We start from the raw sequence: 23,201 nt of genomic DNA, 5'->3' as shown, positions 1-23,201 counted from the left end.
AAATAATCAGTGTTGATATTACTAGTTTGAAAATTGTTTAAAGAGAGACAAAACAGCAATATCAAATGTGCTGTTGGGTTTGCCAAGATGCCAGATTTTTGGAGTAATTATTGAATGCTAATTGATTTAAAAATATTTTTCCAATTTGAGTGATAGTATTCAGTGTTTTTATAAATCCATTTTTGTTGATATGGCAGTATAGTCACTGAGGAAATTTAATAGTTTACCCAAACTAGCTTTTTAGTTAACTCCATATTTTCCTGTTAATTTTTGTTTTCTGCAAAGGATTACTTGAAGTAATGTCATTGGTTCATATTGGCAAGGTATTAGAACATCCATAGATTATGTTCCTTTTTGTTCTGAGGAAGTAGTGTATTAATGAAGTAGAATTAGAGACTCTTGATTTAATCTATTAGTTGCTCTTGGATTAGATGTAGTATTGACAGGGACCTGTGAGCAACTTTCGAAGCACTTTCCTGTTGAGGTACAAGAAATTGAAAGGGTAGGAGTTCCTTGTAACACTTGATTCTCTTTTGCTAGGTTTCTTGAGTATTTTTATTTTCTTTTCACCTGCTACATGCCCTTCTGTCACAAACAGATCTCTCTTAAAAGTAAAGTTAACTAATCGGACAGTATTTCTTCTAAATCAACAGAGCAATACTTCAAGTCAGCTGCAGTGACCCTAAACGAGCGGTTCACTTCGTATCAGAAAGCCACTGAAGAGCATAGTACTCGGCAAAAGAGCCCTGAAATACACAGGTATGTATCCTGCTGAATTGGCATATAAAAACGTTGTTTTGATAGGAAGACACTGTTAAAACATCGTATTGGAAGTTTGTTTTTGTCATTGATACAACTAAAAACTTTGGTTTTATTCCTCATTTATACTTTAAATAAATATATTTCTAAATCTTGAAAATTCTATAATTCTCGATTTTCAGCTTAGTTGAAACTGGTTGTTAGAACTTGAAATATTAACCCTTATTACTTTGCAGTATGGAATTAAATAGTTATCAGTTAGTTTGGTTTTTGGGAGGGACAGTGGAGGCCTAGAGTTACCTTCGAATTTCTAGTAAGTTTGTGAAATAAAAAATGTTTGGTGAGAGAGAACAAAAGCATGAGCATTGAAGTCAGATAGTTGTGTTGACATCCTGGCTGTGTCTCTTTGTTGCATTGTGATGAACAACTTAATCTCTGGACGTCAATTTTTTCATATACAAAATGTGGATAATCATGCCAGTTTTGCAGGGTGGCAGTGACAGTGATATTGGCTATGAAGTATCTGACTCGGTACTTTGTACACAGTTGGTGTGGTTTTGGTGATGACTGCTAAAGAAGCACTGGGTAGTTACAGCCAATACTGACTTAAAAAGGAAAGGCGCAGAATAAAACTAAAGGGGCACTGAATATCTAAAAATACTGAAGACAGGAGCAAATAATCCTATTCATGTGTGTTTGTTGATGCTTAAAATCATATCCAGTTTAATCGAAACATTTTTTCTATTTTTGATGGCTAAAATAAGTTTGATGTTTTAAAGGGCAGACTTCTATATAAAAATATCTGGAGCACTTTAATTTATTCCTCATGGATATTTTTCCTTAATTCTGTATTATAAAGTAAATTAATAGTCTTGGTGTGCTAAATTAGTTGATTGGGAGAGAAATAACTGTCTTAGGAAAATGGATAGTCGTGTGGATGTTTTTGAACCAAAAAGTTAATAATATGACTAAAACTATATTTTATTTTACATTAAGGAGAATTGACATCTCACCAAGTACGCTGAGGAAGCATACCCGTTTAGCAGGGGAAGAGAGAGTTTTTAAAGAAGAAAATCAAAAGGTATGTTTTTGGATGTAATTTTTTTCATGTTAAGTTCAGCTTAGTTAATGATATTGTACCAAATATAGTTTCTCAAGGCAAAATGTCTATAGGTATCTTCTACTTTTAATTCATAACTATATTATGGAAGTGTACATACTGTTCCTTCCTGGAAGAAGTTAAGGTGACACTATACTAAGTGTCTCAAATTTAAACCAAGAGTATTTTTTCAAAACACTAACGAAAGGAAAAAAAATAGTCCTAAGAAAAGTGTAAAGTATCAGTGGGTAGACAAAGGGAAATTATAAAATCAAAGATACAAATTAGAATTTTGAGATGAGATTCATTAGCCAGAGTAAATATTTTTCGATTTGTGTGTCTAAATTAATATCTCTAGGTTCTTCACAGATAACAAGAAGTAATCCCCATGCTACTGGGCATTTTTGATGTGGATTAAGAAATAAGCATTCTAAGAACTGGTTTACAAATGAACGTTTGGAACAAAGACTGTTGTCACTCTTGGAATATTTGGGGATTGGGGGAATGTCTTTTAAACATGAGAGAGGAGCCTGTGAAAGATATTGAGGGGTCTTGGTGCGAATGGAATTCAGTGGTTAAGGGGTCTCCAGTATACTCTGACAATTCAAAATGACCTTTGCCAGGTAGACTAATCTGTATCAGGCCATAAAATGTCTAGGAGTAGAAATGTGGGGAAAGGTAGAAAGGAAGCAACTGTTTTGAAGAGATTAGGGGACTTGGAAGTACTGCTTGGTTCCAATTCTGGCTGTCACTAAGTACTATCTACATGATACTTGGAAAATACCCTCTTGAACCTTGCTTTTCTAATTAGAAAAATGAGAATGCATCTGTTTTGCAGTTGTTGAATAATTGGGTTATTTTGAAAATAGGCATGTTTGTTACTAGAAGCTGTTATGGACAGTGGTACTATACATGTTTAATAGGGCATGCTATTAACTTACTAGATGTGGAATGTAGAGCTTACAAAGAAGGTTTTTCTTTTTTGTTTTGTTTCTGTTTTTGTTTCGCATGGGGCGTATTGATCTTGAAAGAACAGATTCTGAGAAGTGAATACTTTTTTTGGTTTTTAACTTAAATAATATCTTGGGTTCATAGTTGTTAATTTAGTTTTCCCAACAGTTTTAGTCTGTCCTTGTGCTCTGACAGTGAGTATTTTCTCTCCTCATTACGTAGACCAGATTTTGATCCAGAGGAGAAAAAGTAGAGATGATGAATAGACAAGAGGATATGCCATTGGTTTTTATCCTCCTGTCTGGATGAATAACATGTTAATATGTAATTACGTATATATCATTTGTAATTTACAAAGTAGTTTCACATTATCTTGTTATTTGTGGACTTGGTAATACCTAGGTGAATAGGAAGGGTTTTTTTTGCTCTTGATTAGATTTTTTTCTTTGTGACTCTGGGAGCAAATAGGTGAGTAGTTGATATCATTTGGAGATACGTACTTTCAGTTTTATGAATGCTTATGAATATTATAGCCAGACTTCCCAGAGTAAATACTACTTATTGTTGAATACTAGCAAGGATGTCCACATTGCTTAGCATCTTACTGATGTATAATTTCTCTTCATTCCTAGATGCCTCTTTCCATCTTCCTAAATTATATAGTATTTGAAAAAGCAATGGAACAAGAAGGAGGTGAATTGTGACCCAGTTAAACTAATGTCCGTTGCAATACCTGAATTGAGAAAGGGCAGTATATGGCCCAAGATACTGAGTACAGGATTGCGAATATCTTTCTGGCTTTGTTTCTACCCTTGTTCAACCAATTGGTTTCATTAATCATATTTTACATGCATGTTATGGAAATTATAGAATTCTTACTTTTGAAGTGTTTTTTTTTATTGGGTTGGTCAGATTATTTGGGAAGAGCTTGATCATAATGAGGCTTAAGTAATGAGAACCATTATGTTAGGATATCTTTTATTTAGGTAGAAGGCTACATCACAACTACAGATTATAACATCTGTTACTGTTCAACTATTGAAAACCATTTGGAAGGATGAGGGATAATAATAAGGATATGCTGAGTGGAAAAAATATTTGTATCATTTACTGTACAAAAGTTTATTATAGATTGTTTTGGATAAAAACCTGCAAAATTCTCAGGATAATTAGCTTTTAATAATTTCCCCAGTCCCACTGCACTTTGTATACACAAATGTTTAGTAAATATCAAGTACATTTTTTAACAAAAACTAAGTGATAGTATCTTATATGGTTCATTATTTTCTGATACTAAAATGCCAGTTTAGAAGCTGGCATAAAATTTATAATATATGTGTATATATTTTTTCTATTTCTCTCCTGAAATCTGTATTTTAAATCTGTCTTTTATAGGGAGATAAAAAATTAAGGTGTGACTCTGCTGACCTTCGGCATGACATTGATCGCCGTAGAAAAGAAAGAAGTAAAGAACGGGGAGATTCCAAGGGCTCCAGGGAATCCAGTGGATCAAGAAAGCAGGAAAAAACTCCAAAAGATTACAAGGAATACAAATCTTACAAAGATGACAGGTAATTGTTCAAACTGACTAAGATAGGTTTTAGCTTCTAATTAGCCTTTAATAATTGTCAGCTTAATTGCTTTCAATTTTGACTGTGTAATCGAATGTTTAAATTTAAACAATTAAAATTATTTGTTTTACAGCAAAAATGTATTTGTCTTTTACACGGCTTATGGTGGATGAGGACAAAAACTTTGGAATAGCAAGCTAACACTGAAAAAAAAAATGACAAATTAATGTGTCCTATTATCCAGGCTACATCAGGAGGTTGGACTTCAATGCAGTGCATTTCTAGAAACAGTTTGTGTAAGAACTTTGGTTCGTTATGCTTGATTCCGCACTTTTTCAACTCATAACACCCAGAGTACAAGAATTTTAAACTGATATCTAGTGGTTTAACATGGGAGAGATGGGGGGGAGGAAGGACTAGAAATAGCAATGTGTATTAGTCTTTCAAAATAATATTTCCTTGGAAACTGTTAGCAGTGGTAAGAGTTAACCACAGGTATGACCTTTTCGGGTGTTGCATTAAATCATGTAAATTTGATCATCATAGAGTCAAATAGGAACACAAAGTATTATAGATAATCTTTTTCCTTGCTATTCATTAGGTAAATGGTGGATTTTATTTGTGTTATTAAATTTATGGCTGTTATTTGTAATGTCATATGCTTTTTATTTGCTATAATGGTACTATAGCCCAAACTATACCAACTATTTTCACCCAGGGTGTACAAACTGCAGTCATTTTGAAACTTGGCCTTAAGAACATCCTTACTTTTTCCTACTCTTCTCTTCCTTTCGTTAAAGTAATAAAAGATATAAGTTAATTTAAAAATACTAAAGAACTGAACCTTATTCTTGATCTTTACAGAGTACTATTTTCTAACTGGCAGGCCCTAGCATGTTTTTCATTATTGATGTAAAACACATATTGAAGGAGAATGGAAACAGACTGTGTCAAAGTTTAACACCCAGTTATTTTATTTACATAATTTTATTAGGGGATAGTGTTTTTGACTTGAAAAATATCTCTTCTATTGTAAGATTCAGCAGGGTCTTTATCTTTTTAAAAGTAGCACATTTTTTGTTTTCTTTATTTTGCAGTAAACATAAAAGTAGAGAGCAAGATCATTCTCGATCTTCATCCTCTTCAGCATCACCTTCTTCTCCCAGTTCTCGAGAAGAAAAGGAGAGTAAGAAGGAAAGAGAAGAAGAATTTAAAACTCACCATGAAATGAAAGAATACTCAGGCTTTGCAGGAGTTAGCCGACCACGAGGAACCTTTGTAAGTGAAAAAATTATCTTTGATTGTTTGATAGGAGTTTATCTTAGAGTACTGTACATAAGGAAGGTCATATACATGATTTAGAGATTGTTATGTGTGTCATTATTCCTGAAGTCAGAGGTAGTATTGAAACATGAAGTGGTGTTTGAAGTGCTGTCTTCATTTAGAAATGCCATTTTGAGATCTAGAAGCATCTATATAAACTAGGTACTTTTCTTGACTTCGAGATCAATAACTGTACCTAGTCCTTAAAGACCAAGAGTCAAGGAAAGTTACTGATTGGTAATAACATTTCTTTAATCACTTAGTTTTTGAAAAAGTACCTTAACGCCTTAATAAAACCCCTGTATGTTCATCTCTGTATTATAGTTACATTCATTTTGTCTGCTTTCTTCAAATCCTTCTTATATGGGTATCAATCATAGAAATCATATAAATATTTCACATAGCATATACATTATCCCCGTTTCCGTAAGTCGTTATAATTATTGATATAATGACTTCATGGTAGTGCATCTTCTTGCCTCTTTAATTTTGAGATTCACACTCCTACCTTGAGCAAGTATCTAGTTGGGTTTTGGTGGAGTTCATTTATTAGATAATTTGGGAAAGAGAAGAGCTTTGCTTATATGGTGATAGGTATGGCTGAATACTTGGGGCTTCTATGATAATTCAAAGAAATTAGACAACTTTTGACTAGTAAAAAGGAAAAACAACTGGATTATTTAAAAATATTAGTTCAGTCCATGAAAGTACAGTATTCTAACACTTAGGTTTATCATTTCTTCTTAACCTACTCAACTTGTAGTTGGCAGAAATTTTTTGCCTGTGATATAAAATGGCCATCCTTTTCATCCTCAATGGCCATGAGATTTAGATAGGAAATTAGGGCATATGTTTTTTGTTACTGCAGTAAAATTAGAATTTGCATGTAACTAAATACCTTTTGATTGCATCACTAAACAACTTTGTTAATGTTAATCAGTTTCGAATTAGAGGCAGAGGAAGAGCCAGAGGAGTTTTTGCTGGGACAAATACTGGTCCAAACAACTCAAATACTACTTTTCAAAAGAGACCGAAGGAAGAGGAATGGGATCCAGAATATACCCCAAAGAGCAAGAAGTACTTCTTGGTGGGTGTTAGACATCTGTGTTTATTTGGTTTGCATTAATTTTCGAAGCATACTAGGTGAATACATTTGAGTACAGATAACCACTACTATAAGAAGATTCACCGTTATGTGGGAAGCCTTTTTTAAAATAATTACCCAGATGATTTGAAATTTTGAAAAATGTGGGTCCCTTTAGTCCTGTTCATATTTTCTTGATATTAAACACAGGCTGATCAGGGTAAGCGAAAAATATACCTGATTTGTTACCCACATTTAGAGAAAAACATTATATTATTGAGCTTAATGTTTGTTTTATATCTGTCTATAAGACAATGACAGTTGTAGAAACTTCACATTAAGATGTACCTTCCATTATCATAGCTATTTGTTTAAATGAAAAGGAGAAGAATTTTTTCAAAGTACGTGTAATTAAGAATTTTAGGGAGGCTGTCAACTTTCACTGGAGAAAAAAGATGATGAAAAATTACATTACAGAAAAGTTGCTGCTAGATACACTAATTTGGTGCTTCCTGTGGTAGAGGTGCTTTTCCCTCTGAAATAGTTTTTCAAGGATGAAGCTAGAGGTGGGTAGGTCCTGAAGGATTCTCTAGATAAGGATGGGGATTTTCTGCTGTTTGGCATAGGGAAAAGGTTCCCTCCTGCATTATAGAGGTGGACAAGAATATACCAAAACTATTACCAGAAGTATTCATTTTTTTGTCATGGCTTTTCAGAGAATTTATGTTTCAGAGACTAGTTCTGAAAACTAGTTGCTTCCGTGGAGGAAGATTGTGTTGGACTTGAGGAATTGTTGACTTTTTCAGTTGGCTTTTTATGAATATATTTGTATAAACCTGAATGTCCGTGACATACCTACTTAGAGGTTATAGCTATAGTTTGAAGTGGAACCCTATTTTGTCTGGAAAAACAATATATATGTTTCAAAAATATATTTCCATTTGCCTCTTTTTTGGCATGTTAATGACCAAGAACCAAAAAAAAAAAAGTTATAGAATGCGTTATGCATAATGTTTTCTCAGTTTATGCTTCTTGAGTGGCTTGAATTGACATTCTGGAAAGTAAAAGGCATTTGATGTGTAGAAAAATTTGAAAGATCCATCTACTTGGTTCAAGAATTTATGTATTAACAGACTCATGTTTATGCCAGGTACTAAGGATGGAAAGACAAGTAGGATGTGATTCTAATTTTTGACTTAGAGACTACTAGTAATAGAGAAACAAACATTCTGAATATATATGGTGGCTTTTCACTTTTCCCAAAGAAGAAATAGGTGGATTTTCGCAAAGGAGACAGTGATTAGGAGAGACTTGTAGAGGAACTTGACCTTAATCTTGAGGTTAAGAGGTAGGCAAGTGTACTGCACATAGCAGGAGTGAAACAGCATGGTATAGATAACTCTAGTACTCAGATGGCTAGATGGTTGGTATAAGTATGGGAAAATTGAGCACAAGGAGTCAGTGTGAAAGGTCTTAATAGTTTTAAGAAAATAGGTTTAAGCAGAGTTTACAAAAATCATGGGTGTTAAAAGTTAAGCAATTTGAGAGAATATAGTGTCTGAACTAAGGTGCTAGATTTGAGAAAAAGTAACGTTTATGGGGACTTGAATTCAGGGAGTTGGTAGTGAGAGGAAGGAATCTAAATCTGTAGGAAAGAAGCTCCTTTCAAAAGATTATGTTCTGTTCTGAACAGGTTGAATTTGAAGTGCCTGGGAGAAATGGAGCTGTCCAGTGGATAGTTGGTAATTCAAATTTAGAGAAACAAAAACATCTAAGTGCTGTAATTTTATAGGTCACCATTAAAGCTGTGTTAAGATCACAGAAGAGAAGAGATAAAGACCAGCATTTCAAACGTGGGGTGAAAAGTGAGAGAGAGTAAAAATGCCAGAGAAGTAGACCAGGTATGATAGATAGGTCAGAAGGTTAAGAGGGAATGAGAGGTGAACAAGTAGATAGTAGTTGTTTAACACTTTTAACAATTTAGAAATATAAAATTTAGGCCGTTTTTCTATGGCATTCTCTTAAGAGGCTGCTAACCCTTAAAGTACATACTCATTTTGGGTTGGCGTTTACTTAGGCAGTAGTTTCATTAAGAACTGTCTTATTTTAAGAATTTAGCCATTTATAAGTAGCAGTAATATTTTTACATGTTGCTTTTCTGGGTTATATTTAAAAATCTTGGTCTCTGTATAAAACATAAACATTGATTTGCCACAGACTGATGATGTTCACTAGAATATCAAGCAGAATTACACACTTTTTCCTTATAAATCAATTCCCACAGTTAATTATTTTGGTTTTTACTTATGAGCCATTGAAATGGCAACTTTGGTTTTCACATGAATAGTTGAATTTCAAAGATTTTGTATCTTGTATGTAAAGGAATGTTGAGGGAAAAGAAAGAAAAATATGATTCAGAAGAAAAGTCTAAAACTAGACATTCATTCCCTTAGGTTCTTTCAGAACAATTGACCAGTCTAAGAGAGTTTGCCCATTTGGATGAAACATTAATACTTAGTAACTAACAGGCCAGGCACGGTGGCTCACGCCTGTAATCCCAGCACTTTGGGAGGCCGAGACAGACGGATCACGAGGTCAGGAGTTCAAGAACAGCCTGGCCAACATGTTGAAACCCTGTCTCTACAAAAAATACAAAAATTAGTCGAGCGTGGTGGTGCGTGCCTGTAGTCCCAGCTACTCGGGAGGCTGAGGCAGGAGAATCGCTTGAACCCAAGTAGTGGAGGTTGCAGTGAGCCAAGGTTGCGCCATTATACTCCAGCCTGGGCGACAGAGCGAGAATCTGTCTCAAACAAACAAAAAAGCTTAGTAATAATAGATAACATTTATTAAGCATCATGTACCATGCTAGGTGCTGTTCTGAGTGTTCTGTATGTATGAATACTTAAAAAAGCCTTTTGAGTTGGGGCCGTTATTCTATTTTTGTAGATGGAAAAAACTGAGGTACAAAGGTTGAGTAGCTTAACCAGAGTTATGTGGCTAGTAGCAGTGGGGTCAGGACTTATGCATTAGGCTCCAGAGTCAGGGTTCTGAAAGTCTTGTTTGTACTATTTGTTGTCCAATACTGAGTTACAGTAATCTTTGTTGCATTCTTTTCTGAATTTTCCTATCTCTAAGCTTTGTTTTATGCAAAGGTGTGGTAATGTTTTCAATAATAAAAATTCCAGGAAAGATACTAGTTTTAGTTAGAACCTGAAATTCTATGGAGGGGTGAGTGTGAAGAGTTGGAGCAAGTGGGAAAGTACTGAAGTAGGCAGGTTCTCAGTGTTGAGTTGCTGTCTTCAAAGGAAGAGAAAATCCCTGGTGGGGAAGGGGGTTCAGGATTGGAGTTTTGGTAATTATTCCTTTGAAACTTGATCCTTGTATGGAGAAGAGAGAAGATGGTTCAGAAGGTCTTAGTTCTAATACAGACTCCTTTGTTAACATGTTCTTAGCTGTGTATAAATATCTAACTTCTGGCCCTTTTTAATCTGAGGTAATTAAAAATTAAAAATTTTAATAATGAGATTGAAATCTTTGATATAAAACGAGTATTAAGAATATGTTTAGCATCAAAAATCTCAAGTAGCTGCCAGGATACCCTACGAAAGGCACAGTTTAATTGTTCAGGTGCTGTTGGTTTACCAAGTTTCAGATGATTGTATATTAAAAGCAATGGCTAGTTTAACCCTAGTGTCTAGCTTTGCTCTTGGCTTTTCTATTTCTGCCAACTCTTGGCTACTTGGTGTGGTAATCATATACTGCCACCAAGGTATCTGGGAAATGTGTTTTATGGGTGATGGTCACAAGGGGTAGAAGAAAGGGCTAGTTCTGTGACCTTGGGCAAGTTACTTAATTTCTCTGTGCCTCAGTTTCTTTATTTCTAAAATGAGGGCAGTAACAGTATCTTAGAGGGTTGTTGTGAGGATTAGATGAATAAATACATGTGAAGGGTTCAGAACAGGGCCAGATCCATATTACACACTATAGAAACATCATTTTTGCCACCGTTTATTGAGTGCTTGCTTGTCAGACACTGGGCCAGGCACTTTCTACTGATCTGTGTTCCCTCAAGGCACACATTATTAAAATGAAGTAAATTCTAGAGAGGTTGCCCAAAGTCACACAGTTTCTGATCAGATTTAAACCCATGCTTCTACTCCAAAACCTCTTCCCAGAATCCATGGCATATTGTGTAAATATCATAAAAAAAAAAAACAGCCTCTGGAGTTGGGTATGTTAAGGGAGCATGAAATTATGTAGTGGAGTGGGCATTATTTTTAGTGGCAGACTATTTTAAAGTAGTTTATTTTGGGTTTTCAATAAACTCCGCCGTATTTAAATTTACACTTTTGATAGTTCCCAAATCCATTCATTATAGAGTCATGTACACCTCTACCTAGTAATCTTTCAGTGGTTTGGTAAAGATAGATTATTAGCAGTTGGTAAGTTCTCTTTCATATGGTCTGTTAGTTACCCATATAATTGAACTTTTCAAGTCATGAAGGGGGTTAATCAGTTAAATGAATATATCCAAAGGCACAGTCTTATGTTTTGGAAAAAAAATACTCATATGACATACTACGTAAAAAAAAGTTTTAGTGGCTTTTGGATGGTTGCTCACTGCTAATATCTAGATTACACAACATTCCGTTTGCATTATACCCCTTTTCTAATAAAGGGGCATTTTGCTTTATTTCCCATTTTTGTGGGTGACAAAGTTAGTAAGTTAGCAATTAATTAAATTACATACAGGACTCCCTTGCCTTTTGTATGAATATAATACCCATCTCTACTCATGTACAGAGTCAAGTACTTTTCAGTTTTGCAGATTGTTTTGCTTAATAGAACAATTTCATAATTTGGGGAACATCTGTATTTGAATACAATTAATAATTAAAGCTGGGAGATGATAACTGCAGTACTTTAGATTGATGAAGAAGAACTGAGGTGTTAATTCTAGGGACCATGTCATGACTTACCATTGAATTCTGTAGCCCAGAACATCGATATGTACTATACATTGATCTAGATTTCAATCTCAGTAGATTTAAAATCTACTTTTACATGTAAAGTATAAAATTCATACCACCAGTTTCATTTTAGTGAACGTTAATATTGTAATGATATTTTTATGACTTTCTGCTGCATCTTTATGACTAAGGTAATTTTGGGAAAAACTATTTTATCTCTGCATTTGGTGTAATAATAAGTGGAATTGGATTGACATAATAGAAAAACAAAACTCAGGATTCTGAAAATCAGTGGTAATTTAGCAGTTGAGATTTTCCAAATGATTGTCTGGGTTACCTTCAGTGCTTGGGTTGCTAAGTAGTAAGATGTAGTTATTCTCTTGATGATGGAATATATTTTTGTTGAAAAATTCAGTTTTACTGGTTTTGTTTTATTGTGTTTTAGAATATTACCAATCTCATATACCCAATCTTCAGAAGATTAATACTGTGATTTATGATTGGAGAAATGATCATCTTTACAAGAAACATTTCATTGACAATTGTTTTTAACCTTTCTGTAGCATGACGACAGAGATGATGGTGTGGATTATTGGGCCAAAAGAGGAAGAGGTCGTGGTACTTTTCAACGTGGCAGAGGGCGCTTTAACTTCAAAAAATCAGGTAGCAGTCCTAAATGGACTCATGACAAATACCAAGGGGATGGGATTGTTGAAGATGAGGAAGAGACCATGGAAAATAATGAAGAAAAGAAGGACAGACGCAAGGAAGAAAAGGTATAAAATTTCAACTTGTGATTCTGACAGATTTTTTTGATATAGGTTTGGTGGGTGAATTAGTTAATTATTTCATTTTTAGGAACAATTATTAATATGGTTCCTTTTCACTCTCCGTGTCTTTTGTTAATTTTAATTTTTTCTCTCTCTTTTAGGAATAATAAATATGAAGTAAGATTACAACAGAGCAGAACTTGCACCCACCATTTTTTACCTGATTTTTGTTTTCAAATAAGAATGTAAGCATTTTACTTAAATTTTACTGTTTGCAAGTAGTCTATAGAAATTTTGTTTTAAGTCTTCAAATATCTTGAGAAATAGTAGACTGTATGTTGAAAATTGTACTGAAATAAAGTAGAAAATTGTTACGTACCATATTTGTAACTATCAACTTTTAAAACTTTTAACGTTTTTGTTACATGCATTGTAATTCTGCTTTGTCTTTAAGATATGGTCAAGTACAGCTCTGTGAAAGTTCTGATTCTCTTCCTTCCCTGTTTGTCAATGTTTTATTCTGAAGTAAACGTTAGCTCTACATAAAAATCCTGGAACAGAAATTGTTTATAGAGACTACACTAATTGTTTTAACTGTATACATCTGTTTAATTTGAACACACTACATTGTAGGGTGACTAATTTTTGAAGTATACCACAGACAAAAAGTTGTTACTTTGGTAAACTAAGCTAGTTTAACACTTGAGCAAATGCTTAAGAAGGAATTAAAAAAAAAAAAAAAAAAAGCTTTGCCAATAGCTAAAAAGTAAAAGCTATTAAAAATCAGATTGAAAAGTTCTGAGAAAATGTTATTTTTACTGAAAGCAAGCAGTGGCCTATAAAGAACATTCTTAGGAGCCTTTTCTATTTGTGTTCAAAACTGAGTGTTCTCTTTCTATTCCTATTTGATAGTTTGAGTCATGGTCTTAGATATTAGCTATTTGTGAGAGGAAACTGGTTTGTAATAATACTGCAAATAGAAACCCCATTTCTACTGAACATCCTACTTTTAAACAGAAGAAAAACTGTAATCCTGGGGTTGGTATGGAGGAGGTTTATCCTGCAGAATAAGTTGATACATTAGTACCTGATTTAATATCTTACATATTTATTTGAGCTGAACATTAGTTTGTAGTGTAACTATTAGTAAAAATAGAGAAACACAGCATACTGTTCATTAATAGTATTCTAAGAAAATTGTTTTTCAAATGTCACCAATAAAAGTTTTGGCAGGAAGCTTGTTGCCGCATTGATCTAACTTTTTTCCCCCCTATTTCAGTTGCAGTTTGTAGAATGGCTTTTTCTTTTTCCTCTTAAGAGTTCTATTCTTCAGGTAGATAACTTTTCAAATGTGAGTTATCTTTTGTGTCTATATTGATAGCTCTTAAAGGAGTGAAAATCTAAAATAGTAAATTTCAATGTTAAGTCTGTCTGCTTTATGGGCATATATAAAAGTAGACACATTTCATTTGTTAATTTAGTTGTGTGTGTTAAAAGGAGCTAATGCTTATTCTGTTAATGTAAACTTTTGAAGATCTTAAGTGTATTGCTCTTTCATCTTAAACACTTTCGAGGATTTGCAATGCGTCTAGCACCTAGGTTATAGCCAGGGACATTGGTGAAGAACTATTGGAAACAAAACTAAAAGCAAACTCATCATATGTGATGTTTATGGCCCTCAGATCCTTAGTATTGTGTGATTTTTCCCCCGTTAACATGTCTTTCTGAAATTGTCTATTAAAGCAGAGGAAATACCTGCCAAAGGAAGTATGTATTGCATTAATCAGGACATAACTAATATTCTCCTGTTCAGAATAATACTTATTTACGTGTGAAAGCAACATGGATGTGATTCCCAGCACAGAATTTTCATGACCCTTTTATTGTATACAAATGAATACCCTAACAGTTACTTGGTTAGACATCAAATCTGTGTGCATGACTATGTGCTTATCCACTTAAGACAGTAGGTAAAAGGGGATCTGAGAAATTATGTAATAGGGAATGGGAATAAAGCTACTTGATTCCTGTGGGGAGGTTACATTTTAAGTTCAAATGCATTGCTTTAACCTTTGGTTACTTTTATTCTATTAAACAAAATTGAGGAAAGAGTATTATACCAGAGTGTAGTAGGCTAGGGTGATTGTAAGAACTCTGTAATAGAATGTCATTGTGGATGTTACCTTTTTCAGATCCAAGCATATAAAAAGTAGCCTGTATATTTTTTTAAAACACATCTTAACTCCACGCTTTACGACATTATAAAAGTTGAATGGTTCCTCTTGGTAAGGATATTTGCTTACAAGTGCTAGGAAATAACTCATTGATACCTGTGTCAACATACTTTGTTTTGCCTAAAGAGGGGCAATAAAAATGAACCAAAGGATATTTCCAGAAAGGATTAAGAAAGCGGTTTAAGAAGGCCATGACTCTTTAGGTGTGTATGGTGTACCTTTCAGCATCCTAGGAATTTTTATACTAAAAGCAAAATGTTTTTCCAGTTACAGTCTACTTCAAGGAATTACTGTTGTTCCTTTTGTCACAGGTAAAATCAGTGTTGGGAATTATAATTTGAGAAAAATATTACCCAGTAACATTGAATGTAGATGGCTAAACGATTCTTACTCAGTGTGATGTATAATGCAACAGGGACCCTTGTAAATTGTCATACGCCAATAAAATGTCACAAGTAATAACTGCTGTTTGTTTACCTGTGTCTATTTCACACCTTATTTCTATGGCTTATTTTAGAATATCAGCATATCTGTTAGGAAGATTACTGGTGTGGTAAGGCTTGATAAATGCTTTATAAACTCCCTCAAACCCCTCTTTACTGTTTTTTTGTTTCGTTTTGCTTTTTGTTTTTTCCCTTGTCTCCCCTGGGAAAATGGGAAATTTTACAGTTGGTAAATCTAAGCCATTACTTTGAAATACAGGAATTCTGGATTTCTAGTTTAGTCCTCTTTTTCCTTAACGTTAATCTGGGACCTTATCACCCATAATAAGATGGTGATTACTTCTCTCTCTAAAAACATAGTAGCTAGTAAATAACTAAAAAGAATTGTCTTTTCATTCACTTTGAGTAAGATCTGGTATAATTCTTACCACGTGCCATCCTGTCAGTTTTAACAAAGCATTTTTACAGAAATTTGTGTGCTAAGACAAATTGACACATTTTGACTCATACAAATGGCAAATTAGTCCTTAAAAATTCTGTGAGAGAAATAAGAACTCTGTGTGTACATATATATGCATGTAAAGGGTTGTGTAAGATCACTGGTAGCTTAATTATCCTGGATAATTATAATGTTATATACAAATTTCTTATATAAAAGTATGCTGTATTATTAAGAACATTTGTTTAACTTTTCTTATTTTTCTTTTTCTGGGTTTCAACTGGAATCCCTTTGGTGGGGATGTACCTTAAGTTTCCTTGTGGAATAATACACTTTCACATCCAGAAAGAGAAGTTCAGAGGCTTTCTCAATTTACAAAGTTGAAGAGAGAAGGCAAATGGAGAAATAAACTTCATTGTCATTGGGATTAATTTGGCTAGACTCAATCTCTTAAGCCTTAAAATGAGAAAGTAATATCCATTATATGTTTAGAGTTCTCAAATAGTTGATACTATTATTAAATCTGTTTCAAATTTTATTGGGGTAGATACTAAAAATTAGTACACTGTCCTAATGAAGTTTAAATGAACAAGTTTTACATTTCTTAGGATTCGGGAATATATGGAATCTAGTTGTATTTAATTGACTTGAGAGCCACAGAGATTGTGTTGATTTATGAGCTGGACTCCTATTGTTTTAGAAACATGCAGTAATGATTAACATGTGTCAGTGATGGTAATGAGACCAAACTTGTACATTTAATTAAGGGTACCAGTTCTCTTTTATGTTAGCAGACTATACCTTGGCCTTTAAAAATGAATCTCACTGATTAAAGAGAACAGGCAATATTAGGACAGCATTCCACCACAACTAGAAACATTCAGATAATGTGTCTTAATTGTAATCTGTATGTAGGAAAATTTTTCCTATGGATATTTTTGGTGTTTTACCACAGTGAACTGATTTGTAGCACTACAAAGTGCAAAAGGTAATTTTGAAAATAGAAAAAGGTTGGGTGAGCAGGCTTTAATGCTTTTCCCCCAAGAATATACATCAAATTTTTCTTAATCTTTTGGGGTTGACCAGTTTCCAAATTCATTAATAATGAGCTCTGCCTTTAATAAAAGTACATGATCATAGCTACACTGTACGTTTAGGTGGTGTGAAATGATTTATAATCACAGCATGAACTGTGTATTTGCTTGGTAGTGTCATAGTGATTACAAATTTCATGGAATGCGAAGAGCCACAATAAATAAAAAATACCACTCACCCTCCAGAATAGTGGATTACTTGCTACCTTATTGAGTCCTTCACTATGGAAAATAATTTTTCAGTCTCATTTGTACTAGAAGGGAAAACTAAACTTTCTGATGAGTTCTCAGGATACTTGTAAGGTGGCCTTGAAAAAGAAAGTTAATGCACTTTGATTTATTTATTTATTTATTTATTTATTTATTTATTTATTTATTGAGATGGAGTCTTGCCCAGAGTGCAGTGGCTCGATCTCGGCTCACTGCAACCTCCGCCTCCCAGGTGCAAGCAATTCTACCTCAGCTTGCTGAGTAGCTGGTATTACAGGTGTGCACTACCACACCCAACTAATTTTTGTATTTTTAGTAGAGACGGCGTTTCACTATGTTGGCCAGGCTAGTCTAATTCTTGGCCTCCCAAAGTGCTGGGATTACAGGCATGAGCCACTGTGCCTGGCCAGAGTTTTTAAATTTTAATTTACGTCTCACATATCCAGCCTGCAGGATTAATTTATTTTTTATTTTTTACCTTACCAAAAGGTTTTCCCACTCCAGAATTGTTTTTAGAAGAAGTTGAATATCATTACCAAATGTACTTAAAAAAAAAAAAGATAGGCCTGTGTGTGGTGGCTCACACCTGTAATCCCAGCACTTTGGGAGGCTGAGACGGACAGATCACCTGAGGTCAGGAGTTCGAGACCAGCCTGGCCAACATGGCGAAACCCCACCTCTACTAAAAATACAAAAATTAGCTGGGCGTGATGGCGCGTGCCTGTAATCCCAGCTACTTGGGAGGTTTAGGCACCACAATCACTTGAACCTGGGAGGTGGAGGCTGCAGTGAGCGGAGATCATGCCACTGCACTCCAGCCTGGGTGACAGAGCTAGGCTCTGTCTCAAAAAAAAAAAAAAAAAAAAAATACAGTAATTAACTGATTAACGTCAGCATACTGTTCAAATGGCTTGAAGATACAGACTTGTGGAGTAATACCACCTCAGCGTATAACTGAGGAATCAGATTTCTGAGTAATCGTGTTCAGATACTGCAGTAAGGGGATTTGTCAGCTGGGAGAAATGACTTAAAAATTTGTACTTTTAATTGGAAAATGGGATGTAAAAGTCATGAAAGTCTTTGATAGAACTTGGAGTGAAAAATTGATGGCTGCTTATTTAAAAGGAAAAAATCAACAGTTCCATTCATGACTTACTGGAAAACTAAAACATTGTTTTTGGAGTCCTTTCTAGATTTCAAAGCATACTTTTTTCCCTTGATACAACCTTAAGATAATCTTCCATATTTATAAACATGAATGTTTGTCCTTTACAAAAGATAAGGTTCAGTTAACAGAACTGAGTTATATAAAATGATTCTGGAATCTTAGCTTTTAGTATGTAAAACTCCAGTTGAGGTGTGGGGAGGTCAGAGAATTGGGGAAAAAAAAGCATATGGCTTCTCATGTAGTTAAAGATTTAGGTGTCTGGCCCACTCAGGACAATATTACATCTTGATTTTGTTCTGTATTCTCAACTTGGGCAACACTTTAGGAAATAAGTATTTGGCTAGTCTGTCACTAAAGGAAAAAGATTCAGAGCTTGATTTGGCCAATACTAGCTATATGAAAAAGGGAAATAAGGTATGCAATTTTCAGTGTCAAATGAAACCACTTCTGGGAAGCAGAACTATTCCTGCTACCAAATACTGAGATACTTGTCCTTAGGTTTTCATTTAGATGTTGATGTTCCTAGAATAAGTCTTCCTAGAATAGGAACAGGTTTTCAAATGAGTGTTTCTTGCAACATTTTTTTCTGGTGGCTGAGGGCATGATGCCAGAGTGTAACAGTAATAAGAGGTCTTAAAACCATCTTATCTGAATATGGTAGTGCTCCAGGTATTAGGAATATCTAGCAGAGTAATTGGATTAGGATGTATATTCTTAAAGCAACTGTTACATGGATATAACTTGCAGTTTTAAAGTTCTATGTTTCACTAGTTAAGTGTGAGCTAGGCACTAGAGCAACAAGATAAGGCTTTGTCCTTTTCTCATTTTTATTCTTGCACTATAATAGTGAAAATATTTTCTTGCATTATATATTTAATATATTCATAGGCTCTAGTTTTTGAATGAGCTAGCTCCAAATAATGGGGTATTAATATGCAAATCAGGATTCTTTTAGTAACTCTTTGATACTTCTGAGGATCAAGTTCTCTGTCTCTAATTCAGAGTTCATCTATTTAGACCCACCTCTTTCCTAAACACTGGGAAGCCTAAAAATTTTAGACACATGGTATGTTGACTTTTTTTTAAACATAATTTTTTGGTATCCTGGACAAATGTCAGTCCTGCACTGTGTTACACTGAGGGAATAAGTTGGAAATAAGATGTGAGTATTGATACAACAAAGCAGGTAAGGAGCAGATCCTTTATGGAGAAGTTTCAAAAATAGTTCTCAACACTGCCCAGTAATAAATTTCATATATATAACAGCAACAGCCTGTTTTGAATGTACTGTTTGCAGAAGCCCTATGATACTCTCAGTCGCCATTAAGGAAAAGGACAGCAGAACTAAAGTTAAAATACCCTAGTGGGTTGAAAAGTCAAGCTAAGTCCCACCTGGCTAAGTAATGTTTAGGAGTATCACTGCATAACGGAACAACACAATATAGTGTTAATCCTAAGTCATAAAAGATTAGTTGGAAATGTGTGGTTATATTTAATAAAAATTTTGATGAAAAAGCTTTAAGGTGTGACAGCTGTCTAAAGGGTTAAATATCCATCTGAGAAAATCTAATACCTCAGAATCCCCTGATAATGCCAACCCAGTGCTAAATTGTTTAAAGCTCATCAAGGAATATGACTGCCTTACATAAGAGTGATTTTAGACAAAAATGGATCATCTCTTGAGTTAATAGAGTTTCTGGCGTAAGGTATTATGTATAGTAGGATAAGGTGTAGGAGAAAAATGTAAGTGATCAAACTAAACCTCTGCTAATTATTTTCTTTCTTTTTTTTTTTTTTTTTGCGACAGAGTCTTGCTCTGTCGCTAGGCTGGAGTGCAGTGGCGCAATCTCGGCTCACTGCAACCTCCACCTCCCGGGTTCAAGTGATTTTCCTGCCTCAGCATCCCAAATAACTGGGACTACAGGCGCTGGCCACCACGCCAGGCTAATTTTTATATTTTTAGTAGAGACAGGGTTTCACCATGTTGGCTAGGAAGGTCTCGATCTCTTGACCTCATGATCCACCCGCCTCAGCCTCCGAAAGTGCTGGGATTACAGGCGTGAGCCACTGCGCCCGGCCTAATTCATTTTCAATGTCGAACTTTCCTCACATTATTTTAAATACCACTTTTATTCAAAATTTCCAAGCTTACCATTATACAAAGTTCTCTTGCCATTTTAAGCCATTTGAATATTCCAAATATTCCAAAGGATAAAAGATAACCCATTGTTTAAAAGGAAGTAGAAAGGCAATACAGATTTCAGATGAAGCCCTGAAAGTAATTGGAACAGCCATAAAGAGTTTTCTGGTGCTGTCATATTTCAGGTTAGTGTTAAACATGTTCTAGCACTTCAAATCCAGCATTTCACAGCTACTGTCTCTGGCTAAGTTTACAAAGGGGGGGGGGGGTGTAGCAAAAATTAGTAAATAATAGTAAACATTGGTATGTGGAAGGAACAAGAATGGAAGTACTTTGTGAATGACAGGTTTTCAAACATTTTTATCTACATGCAGGTGACTCTGAAATTTACCTCTTAAACTTCTCTCCTGAACTCCATTTTTTTCTCTCCAACTCTTCCCTGGATAGTTCTGCTGGAACTTCAGCACTCCAAACTGTCATCATCTGTACCCCATCCTACTGCAAACTGATGTTCTTTATCCATTAAGCTAGTTGGACATCCCTATAAAGTGTTCTGTCTTCTCTCCACCGCCGCCTCGCTATCCCCCCTCAACCCCCAATAATAGATGCTCATCACTATCCCTAGCTGCTGCATTGGTCTCCTAGTTTGGACTCTACCCATAAATTTCATCTTTATATTGCCGTCCCTGGGATGTTTTTCAAGTGCAAAATTACAATCATTTTAAAACCAAAATTTGCGCATCGATGTCTTCCTGTTGTCTGAATCTCAGTCATGATGAACTATAGGAACTCCCTATGTACTGTTTTTGGCCACTTTGCCTTATGCTACTCCTTGTTCAGTTACCTATCTTAAAGTCTTACACCCTAGCAAAAAATTTCCAATTCCTCTTTTTGTTCTGAGGCCACTGAATGCAGCACATACCTTTAGGCTAGTAATTCATTCTACTTACATGTCTCCACCAGAATAAAATTTTAGCATTTAGTATTGTGCGTGGCACACATACTGTAGTTACGTAATAAATGGTCCTTGAGTGTGTATAAATGAAAATGATAATTGCATGTTTATAAAGGCTTGATTTAATTTTATGGCTGCTGCTGCTTGAAACATACAATCTGGGCTGTCTTAAAAATGTGCTGGGATTACAGGCGTGAGCCACCGCTCCCAGCCGAGATAGGTTTTTGATTGCTGTGTTCAAATCCTTAAAAGGTTTTCCCAGAGAAGAGACATGTTCAAATCACATAGGATCAGGAGACTGTTATTTGATACTTCCTTGTCCGATCTCCTCATTTAAAAATGTTACATATTTAAAGGACAGAAATCGGAGTCAGTAGGTAAAAAATCTTAGGGACATAGACTTACTAGCTCAATATAATGAGCTAATTCAATATAATGAGCTAATACTTGACAACTAGATACTTTAAAAAGTGTTACATGCAGCTTGTGAATAGCAAGTTTTCTACCTGGATCAAACTGGGGGAGGGGAACACAGGAAAACCCCAGAAAGCAAGCCACCATATTTCTGAAAACTACTCAGAGACAACAGAAAAGCTAGCTTTGTGGTGTCAGAAAAGCTTTCTTGGACACTATCTCATTCTAAGAGTTGAGGAAAATCTAATTTCATGTAAAAATGAGCAAGGGAAAAAGATGTCCAATCACATAAAATGTTTTTTGTCAAAATGGAATTATGAATGCTTTAGTAAACAGTGGAGGAAATATCTCTGAAGAATTTAGAAGAAAGTTGTCAGCAAAGCATTTATGGATGTAGTATTTGACCTGGGTCGTCCTTGCTACCTAAATCAGTTGGAATATTAACCTATGTTAATAGTGCAGCTGGAACAGTAGTGGTTCCCTTCTCATTCTGGAGGGACGTTTTCATTCTGGCCCTGTTTGCTGTTTGATAAGAGAGTGAGAAAGGGAGGGTGTTATAAAGTCGTGATTTATTCACAAGGGCAAAGGGAAGGACAAGGAACTTGAGAAAATTACTCCATGTAGGGTTTCTGATCTGTCATCATCCTTGTTCTGCACTCACTTTCAGCCGTATCCAGCTCAGACTACTGGGCATATCACTATAATTGCTATCAATTGTTTTGCTAGTTGCTTAGTCCCAAATCATTATCATCTTTTCTGTCATTCCACATTTAAGTATTTTATTCAACAAATAGACTGAATGCCTATTATATACCAGACACTCTTCTAAAGCACTGGGGAAAGAGCATGGATCAAAACAAATTCCTGTTCTGCTGGAGTCTACAATTTTGTTTGGTGGTGGTGGAAGCATAACTAAACATATAAGTGCTATAGAGAAAAGCAAATTAGGGTTAGAATGGAACGAGATGCCCCACTGGCATATAAGCTCCAGGAGGACAAGGACCTGCCCTCTCATTAAGGCATTTTCCAGGCGTAGAATGGTGTCTGCTACGTAGTAGATATCCATTATTGGTTGAATGAGTAAATGGTGTTGACCATAGATAAATAAGTTCAAAACTTACATTTTCAAATTATGTCAGTAGCAGGCACACATCTTAAATTGTTATATCACTCCGGTGCACGTCTTGCTGAAATTCAGAAGAGGAAGCTATTTCGTATGAAGCCAATAACCTCAAATCAGAAATGAAAACTGGGATATCACCTGTCATATCACTTGCCATCCTCAGCTAAGCCAGGAGAGTGTCCGGCCCATATTCGGTAGCCTGGATACGTAGGTGTATTTAGTGAACGAACGAATGAATCCAACCACTGCAAAGCTGCAAAACCCTCGGGTGTAGTGCTTGGCTTCTGCCAGTTCCACAAGTATTTTAATATTAGCTGAACAAACGAAATGACCAAGAAATAAATCGCGACTTTGTGTCAAATGAACTTGGGAAGGCGGATGCGCTTAGGGTCCGGCTCTAGTGAGTAACGCACTCCCTGCGAAGAGTTACCTGGGGTACGAACTGCGAACTGCG

The 23,201-nt window shown here is 35.1% G+C and overlaps 1 protein-coding gene across 13 annotated transcripts in view; it reads left to right on the top strand.

Moving 5' to 3' along the window:
• The window catches only part of BCLAF1 (BCL2 associated transcription factor 1), a 31,951-nt gene extending 16,728 nt beyond the window's left edge, over positions 1–15,223 (top strand). For 4 of the 13 annotated variants that reach the window (XM_055264903.2, XM_055264872.2, XM_055264873.2 and 1 more), the window contains exons 7-13: positions 654–759; positions 1,756–1,840; positions 4,205–4,380; positions 5,478–5,658; positions 6,644–6,790; positions 12,321–12,533; positions 12,689–15,223. In XM_055264903.2, coding sequence (XP_055120878.1) covers positions 654–759; positions 1,756–1,840; positions 4,205–4,380; positions 5,478–5,658; positions 6,644–6,790; positions 12,321–12,533; positions 12,689–12,694 — 914 coding nt within the window. In that variant the 3' untranslated portion in view covers positions 12,695–15,223. Of the gene's footprint in view, positions 1–653; positions 760–1,755; positions 1,841–4,204; positions 4,381–4,513; positions 4,677–5,477; positions 5,659–6,643; positions 6,791–12,320; positions 12,534–12,688 lie in introns of those variants that run through there. The other 9 variants (XM_055264878.2, XM_055264932.2, XM_055264888.2 and 6 more) reach the window with 4 other exon arrangements.
• The last annotated feature ends 7,978 nt before the right edge of the window (positions 15,224–23,201 follow it).

The sequence above is a fragment of the Symphalangus syndactylus genome, chromosome 2, assembly GCF_028878055.3.
Source record: "Symphalangus syndactylus isolate Jambi chromosome 2, NHGRI_mSymSyn1-v2.1_pri, whole genome shotgun sequence".
NCBI classification, from domain to species: domain Eukaryota; kingdom Metazoa; phylum Chordata; class Mammalia; order Primates; family Hylobatidae; genus Symphalangus; species Symphalangus syndactylus.
The sequence above is the reverse complement of the archived record's forward strand: the minus strand, read 5'-3'. Positions and strand labels throughout refer to the sequence as shown.